At 46.4% G+C, this 8,253-nt stretch overlaps 1 protein-coding gene across 5 annotated transcripts; it reads left to right on the forward strand.

Annotated features, from left to right (window-relative positions):
* The first annotated feature begins 2,382 nt into the window (after positions 1 to 2,382).
* On the forward strand, positions 2,383 to 7,924 carry LOC122562490. Of its 5 annotated transcripts, none has more exons than XR_006315333.1 (3): positions 2,383 to 3,541; positions 5,656 to 5,802; positions 6,500 to 7,924. XR_006315333.1 is itself a non-coding variant. In XM_043715325.1 (3 exons), the coding sequence occupies exons 1-3, from the start codon at positions 2,996 to 2,998 to the stop codon at positions 6,635 to 6,637; spliced, it is 618 nt and encodes a 205-aa protein (XP_043571260.1). In that variant the 5' UTR covers positions 2,383 to 2,995; the 3' UTR covers positions 6,638 to 7,924. The 5 variants fall into 5 exon arrangements, 1 of the variants encoding a protein (XP_043571260.1); XR_006315336.1 differs by having other exon boundaries at positions 2,383 to 3,423; XM_043715325.1 differs by having other exon boundaries at positions 2,383 to 3,328.
* The last annotated feature ends 329 nt before the right edge of the window (positions 7,925 to 8,253 follow it).

An 8,253-nucleotide genomic window follows, 5' to 3' on the forward strand; every position in this document is an offset into this window, starting at 1 on the left:
ACCACCAAGTTCTAGTTTTGCCCTTGCAAGGAAACACGGTTTCTATGTCCACCTGGTCAAGTCCCCTCAGGATTTTAGATGTTTCTATTCGGTCCACTCTGATTGTTGGGAACTCCAAAGTTCAGACCTAGACCCCCCTCAGTTTTCCTTAAGGCAATCCCTTAATTTCCGGTACTAGTCTAGTAAACGGTCTCAGCAAAGCATCGGGTATAGTGACCACTACTGCACACTGTCCTCCGGATGTGGTGTTACCAGCATAACCTCCCCAATCTGACCTTCAATTCCCCTTACAGCTGTGGCTGAATCTTAACCGTCTGGGCTTCATGTACTTGGGGCATCCAGATCCCACTGCATCTCAGAGTCTGCGACCTCTCACCAATTCAGTCATAGGCTTTTTCTACTCTTTTAGTCAAAATGGACAGTTCTACATTTTCCCCACATGATACTCCACTTCCCAGATCTTTGCTCACTCATTTGACCTATCTCTTGTCCTTTGCAGACTCCTCCTTTCTTCACAACTCTTCCTTCTGATCTGTCGTCATCAGCTAACTCCTCTTTCATAGCTTCATGTGAATCATTTCCATCAAGTGCAAAGAGTTGAGGCATCAGCATTAACCCTGATGGTACACCATTTGCCATGTCCTTCTCCACAGTAAACACTGATGCAAAAGGCTTGTTTAGTATCTTCCCCCATCTCCTGCAGCTCCACACAGACCGCCTTGCTGATCTTTGAGGGGCCCTATTCTCTCCCTCGTTATCCTTTTGTCCTTAACATAGTTGCAAAAACCCTTTGGATTCTCCTTAACCCTATTTGCCAGAGCTCTCTTGTCCCTGTTTTGCCCTCCTGATTTCCCTCTTAAGTATACTCCTACTGCCTTTATACTCCTTGAAGGATTCATTCGATCTATCCTGTCTATAACTGGTATATGCTTCCTTCTTTTTCTTAACCAAACCCTCAATTTCTTTCGTCATCCAGCATTCCCTATACCTACCAGCCTTTCTTTTCTCCCTAACGGGAATATACTGTCTCTGGACCCTTGTTATCTCATCCCATTTTCCAGCTGTCCCTTTACCTGCGAATGTCTGCCCCAATCAGCTTTTGAAAGTTCTTGTCTAATACCGTCAAAATTGGCCTTTCTCCAATTTAGAACTTTAGCTTATAGATCTGGTCTACTCTTCTCCATCACTATTTTAAAACTAAAAGGATTCCTTTGGATTCATTTGAAGTAAGCTGTAAAGGCTATTATTGGGACTCAAGATGAATTACTCATTGTAAATGTTGCTTAGTCATTTATCTGCCCAAACCTGAACACAGGTACCTCTCACTATCCAAAAGTAGAGCGTTCCTATGAAACCTTTCGTAAGCCAAAATGGCATAAAGCGAAGCAGCATTAATTTATATGGGGAAAATTTCACCTTTTTCGGTAAAAGCAAATTTCTTTCAGTTAACGAAACCAAATTCTAATGGAGGTCTTTCATTAAAGCGAAGTGGGGTAAAGCAGGGGGGGTATACATGTGTGCAAGTCCCGCTGTATAAGCACAGACTGCTTCAGTATCTGAGCAGCTTGGAATGACACAGCATTGGGTCATCAGTGAATATCCCCACTCTAAACCTTTGATGGAAGGAAGGTGATGGGTAAAGCAGCTGAACATGAGGGCACGGAGAAGGCCTGCTCTTGTTCCAATTACAGGATCACTTTAGATATTTGGGGAGCTTAGGGAAGCTGATTAAAATATCTAAAATGTTGCCTTGTATTTAACATCGGAAAATGACAAATGACACTGGAAAATTAAAGCCAATCTGAACCCTGAATCTAAAGTAACTCCTTTATTCAGAGGAAGGGAGGCAGAAATCAGGAAGACACAGGCTAGTTAGCTTAACATCTGTCAGAGGGAAAATGTCAGAAACTATTATTAAAGACACTGTAACAGGACACTTGGATAAGTTCGAGGTCATCAGGCAGAACTAACACGATATTCTGTCAAAGACAAATCATGTTTAACTAAATTTGTTTTTGGAGTTCTTTGAAAAGTAATTCTTAGATCATGAGGAGCCAGCAAATTTTAGATTTCTGGAATGCATTTGATAATGAGCCATATCAAATGTTAATGTGGAGGATAAAAGATCATGCTGTTCCGGTTGGGGGTGGGGGGGGTCATGGTCTGGATGGCTGACGAACAGGTAGTAGAATATACCTTTACCATCAGGGAGAAGGTACAGAAGCCTGAACACACGCACCAGCCGGTTTCAAAACAGTTTCTACCCACTGTTGTTAGAATACTGAATGGACTCTCAAACTCTTAACATTTGCCTGTACCTGTTTTTGGTTTTGCTGCTGTTTACCTATTATTTACTATCTATGCTACTTAACTCTGTGAACTGCCTGTATTGCTCGCAAGACAAAGCTTTTCACCGTGCCTCAGTACACATGACAATAAATTCAATTCAATTTGGTTCAGCTAATCACATCAGCCCTAAGGGGAAGACCTTCAACTACTTTGGTTAGAATGTGCTGTGTGTAAATTGAAGCTGTTTTGATGTACAACTCTTGCAGATCAGAGGAGAATTGAGAAACGTTATCACTCAGAAGGGTGGTGGTAGTCTAGAATTCACTGCCTGAAAGAGTGCTCTAGTTAGAAATTCTCATCACTGTGATGTAAATGTTGGAGGATTTAGTGAGAGGTTGACCAGGATGGATGGTGGGGAGGGGGCTGAATGGCTGAAAGTCATGGTTCTGGAGTGGGGTTGGTCAGAGCCCTCCACTTTCTGAAGCAGATGTCAGTGCACAAAGAGCTCCATGCAGAGTCGGCAAGGATGTGGTTGAGTGGAACAGTACCCGAATCAACTGTCCAGCTCACTAACCCACAGTGCCGGAAAGGCAGATCAAACTTCACTTATTAGCATAATGCTGGCAGCTACACACATTGGACCACAACACAGAGCTGCAAAGCATCAAAATGTGATACAAGTCTGTGGATTAAAAATAACCTATGCATGCAGCCAGCTAGGACCGACCCAACAGGAGTGTGCCACAACCATTCGTATACAGAGGAACCTCGATTATCCAAACAAGGTCACAAGGTCCTGATGCTTGACTCGACTGTTATTGATTATCCGAACAAAATATTCCCCGCCCATGCAATTCGGATAATTGAGGTTCCGCATGTCCCAAAATGCTTTACAGACAATAGACTCTTTATTGTTTTGATGTCATTATTCAAAGAGTTTCAGCTAAACAGTCTGCTAATGTGCACAATAGCTATTCTCATGACAGACAAATTATTTCAGTCAATGTTTTTTTCCATCCAGGTGCAGAATGGGATGTTGGTAAGTCTGGATGTAGTCTCCAGTGGAAACAAAATGCCTTGGACTGTATATCTTCACATCCACTGAAATAATCTATAAAACTACTCACTTGGCAGGTAGGCAGCTCATCATCACTACCTTCTCAAAGGTGACTGGGAAGGAGAACAAAACAAAAGAGGCCAGGACAAGGCAATTTAGCCCTTTAGGCTTGCTCCATCATTCAACCAGATCCTGGTTAGTCTTTAACATCAATTTCCTTCACTATTCCTATATCCGCTCAGCGGCTCTCAGCCTGATCTCCTAATGGCCCCTGTCAGCTCCCAGCCTGGTCTCTCGGTGACTCCTGTGTGGTCCCCAGCCTGGTCTCTCGGTGGCTCCTGTATGGTCCAGGGCCTGGTCTCTCGGTGACTCCTGTTGGGCCCCGGGCCTGGTCTCTCGGAGGCTCCTGTCGGGTCCCAGGCCTGGTCTCTCGGTGACTCCTGTTGGGCCCCGGGCCTGGTCTCTCGGTGACTCCTGTTGGGCCCCGGGCCTGGTCTCTCGGTGGCTCCTGTCGGGTCACGGGCCTGGTCTCTCGGTGACTCCTGTTGGGCCCCGGGCCTGGTCTCTCGGTGGCTCCTGTCGGGTCACGGGCCTGGTCTCTCGGTGGCTCCTGTACGATCCTGGGCCTGGTCTCTCGGTGGCTCCTGTCGGGTCCCGGGCCTGGTCTGTGACTCCTGTCGGGCCCCGGGCCTGGTCTCTCAGCTCCTGTCGGGTCACGGGCCTGGTCTCTCGGTGGCTCCTGTCGGGTCCCGGGCCTGGTCTCAGTGACTCCCGTCGGGTCCCGGGCCTGGTCTCTCAGTGGCTCCTGTACGATCCTGGGCCTGGTCTCTCGGTGGCTCCTGTCGGGTCCCGGGCCTAGTCTCTCGGCTCCTGTCGGGTCCCGGGCCTGGTCTCAGTGACTCCTGTCGGGCCCCGGGCCTGGTCTCTCAGTGGCTCCTGTCAGGTCCCAGGCCTGGTCTCTCGGTGGCTCCTGTCGGGCCCCGGGCCTGGTCTCTCGGTGGCTCCTGTCGGGCCCCGGGCCTGGTCTCTCGGTGGCTCCTGTCGGGTCACGGGCCTGGTCTCTCGGCTCCTGTCGGGTCCTGGGCCTGGTCTCTCGGTGACTCCTGTTGGCTCTCAGTGGGTGTCATGGCTCAGTGTGTGAGTGGATCCTGTCCAGGCATGTTCTCGAGGAACCAGGGGGCAAAGGAGAGGAGCATTACATAAATGTAGATTGTTTCATAAAGCAATTACAGCTCCGAGGATACCGGTCTGTCTTGGCTGTAGCTCTGTGAATCTTTTCAGAGAATGATCCAATTCCCTTTTGAAAGTGGCAACAAATTTGTTTCTGTCACACTCTCTGACAGTACATTCCAGATCTGATCCATTCAGTAACAAAAAACATTTCCCTCTTTTTTTTTTGCCACTGGCTCTACGTTCGTCACTTAATAGTCCTCTGACTCCCTTTTACCAATGGGTATAGTTTCTATTTATTTTCATCAGTTTGAACATCTCTATTAAATTGTCACTGAATGTATTCCCCAAGAAGACCCTGTTCCAGCTTCTCCATGTAGTTGAAGCTCTTCCTTTCATCCTTCCTGCTGCTCCTCCCATGCTCACATCTAATTTGCAGTAGAGAGGATTTCTACAGGTTACAGCATTGAGAGAAATCAGCTTATTGCACCGTACAGCCAGCATTCCATATTCATATTCCACCTTTGGATATTCAGCATTGATGTTTAGTTGTGCATTATGTTTGAAGATTAATTGTTAAAAGATTTCCAAGGTAAAGGGCAATATTGCTGAATAATGGAATGAAGTTTACTTTGTCCCACTTATCACTAGGCCATCACCTCTCCCAGGGTATTAGCACTGGACTGTTAATCCAGAGAGCCAGGGAAGGTTCTGAGGAGCCAGGTTCTGACCCTGCCATGGTAGATGTTGGAATTTGAATTCAATAAAAATCTGGAATTAAGAATCTACTGATGACCACGAAGCTTATCGATTGTTGGAAATACCCATCTGAGTCACTAATGTCCTTCCCGGAAGGAAACTGCCATCCTTACCTAGTCTGGCTTCTATATAACTCCAGACCCACAGCAATGGGGTGGATTGGCTTTTAACTGCCCTCTGGGCAATTAATGCTGGCCAGTGATTCCTTTATCCTGTGAATATTTTTTTTAAAACCAGTCCCACAAAAAAAACTCACCTAATTTGACAACACTTATTTGAGAGTCGTGTTACAATATGTAAAAGAAATGAATCCATTCACCTGGGTTTTATTGTTTCAGTTGGGTTCACTGCCCGGAGCTTGATGGAATTTCTCTTTTCAGATGCAGCTTTTTTGCTTTTGTGGAAGAACTGATGGCAAACTGCCTGACTGGTCAAAGGCTGCAAACAGGAGTAGCCAGTACTGTCCCGATGCACCGAGTTATCTCCTCAGCCACTTGCAGTTAGATGGGTGGCACGGTGGCTCAGGGGTGAGGACTGCTGCCTCTCAGCGCCAGGGACACGGGTTCGATCCCAGCCTCGGGTAACCATCTGTGTGGAGTTTGCACATCCTCCCAGTGTCTGTGTGGGTTTCCTCCGGCTACTCCGGTTTCCTCCCACAGTCCAAAGATGTGCAGGTCAGGTGGATTGGCCGTGCTAAGTTGCCCATAGTGTTAGGTGCTGGATCAGTGGTGCTGGAAGAGCACAGTAGTTCAGGCAGCATCCGAGGACGGGCAAAATCTGAGGACAGGCAAAATCGATATTTCGGGCAAAAGCCCTTCATCAGGAATAAAGATGAAGGGCTTTTGCCTAAAACGTCGATTTTGCCTGTCCTTGGATTTTGCCCGTCCTCGGATGCTGCATGAACCACTGTGCTCTTCCAGCACCACTGATCCAGAATCTGGTTTCAAGAATCTGGTTTCCAGCATCTGCAATCATTGTTTTTACCATAGTGTTAGGTGCATTAGTCAGGGGTAAATGTAGAGTAAAAGGGTAGGGGAGCGGATCTGGGTGGGTTACTCTTCGGATGCTATGATAACTATTCTCATGAATTACAGACAGGGCAACTAACCAAAGTCCCAACCTGTGATTGATGAAGAAATGGGATTAGGCTGACCTGAACATTGCTGAATCCTAACCCTCCATCACTTTCATTTAGTTCAAACACAACCTCCCTTCTCCTCACAGGCTGACCAACCACGAGGGTATTTTCCGAAGTTTCTCTCCGCCAGCCCCCAGCTCTGTGACTCGGAAGCTCATTCATGCAGCAAGACGGAACATTGGTCAGGATACTGGGGAGAACTTCCTTGCTTTTCTTCAAGGTAGAGCTGTTGGATCTTTAATGTCACCTTTAAGGGATATTAGATCAGTTTAATGTTTTGTCCAAAACAAGACACCCCAAAATTGCACTACTTCCTTTTCTACCTTTGAGCGTCAATCTGGAATGTACAGTCAAGACCCTAGTCATGGGTGTGAACTCAGGAGCTCTGGGACTCCGTAAAGCAGGGGAGTTCCTGCTTTTGGGTTATTTGAGCTGTGTCTGTGGACATCAGCCTCTCTCAGAACAGAGATGTCGATTCTTGAATACTGAAGCTCAACACACAGTGCCTCCAAATCTGTTGGGGGATCAGAGACCTGGCCAAGTGCCTGAATGATGCCATCCCATACCATCACTCGGAATGTAAGCATGTTTGGAACCAAACAACTTTCGTTGTGAGAAATAGGAATAGACCCTATAAGCCTGTTCCACCATTCAATATTATCATGGCTGATCATCTAACTCAGCACCTGCTCCCACTTTCTCCCTATTAACCCTTCTGCCCTAAGGTCTCTATCTAATTCCCGCATGAAAACATTCTGCGGCAGAGAATCTCACTCTCTGGGTAAAGAAATTTCTCCTCCTCTCAACCCTAAATGGCCTACCCCTTATCCTTACGCTGTGATGCCTGATTCTGGACTCCCTTGTCACCGGGAAGATCCTGTCTGGTCCTGTTCGGGCTTTATAGGTTTCTATGAGATCCTCCCTCATTCTAATCTCCCGTGAATATAATCCTAACCAATTGAGTCTCTTCATGCATGAAAAACACAAGAATCAGGAGCAGGAGTAGGCCATCTCCACCCATTCAGTAAGATGATGGCTGGTCTGTTCATGGCCTCAGCTCCACTTACCCACCCTCTCACCATAACCCTTAATACCTTCACTGTTCAAAACATTATCTATCTCAGCTTTAAAAGCATTTAATAAGGAAGTCTCGGTCACTTCCCTAGGCAGGGAATTCCACTGATCCACAACCCTCTGGGTGAAGAAGTTCCTTTCAGTTCAGTCCTAAAGCTGCTCCCCCTAATCTTGAGGCTATGTCCACTTGTCCTAGTTTTACCCCGCAGTGGAAGCATCCTCTCTACTTTCTTATCTATTTCCTTTATAATTTTATATGTTTCTATAAGATCCTCCCCCCTTATTCTTCTGAATTCCAATGAATATAATTCCAGTCTACACAGTCTCTCCTCAAAAGCCAACTCCGGAACCAACCCGTGAACTTCATCTGCAGCTTTTCTAGTGCCAGTACATCCTTTCTCAAGAAAGGAGACCAAAACTGCATGCAACGTAACCTCCCTGCTTTTAAACTCAATCCCTGTAATAATGAAGGACAAAATTCCATATGCTGCCTTAATTACCTGCTGCACCTGCAGACCAACCTTCTGAGAATGCACAAGGACACCCAGGTCCCTCTGCGAAGCAGCATGCTGCAATTTCATAGCATTCCTGTAATACTCCTTTTTACTGTTATTCCTACCAAAATGGATGACTTCACATTTATTAACATTGTACTCCATCTGCCAGATCTTTGCCCACTCATTTTTTCAAAGTTTCACAGTCCTCTGCACATTTTGCTCTGCCACTCATCTTAGTGTCGACCATAAACTTTGGAACGCGACACGTG

This window comes from Chiloscyllium plagiosum, chromosome 25, assembly GCF_004010195.1.
Source record: "Chiloscyllium plagiosum isolate BGI_BamShark_2017 chromosome 25, ASM401019v2, whole genome shotgun sequence".
Taxonomy (NCBI): domain Eukaryota; kingdom Metazoa; phylum Chordata; class Chondrichthyes; order Orectolobiformes; family Hemiscylliidae; genus Chiloscyllium; species Chiloscyllium plagiosum.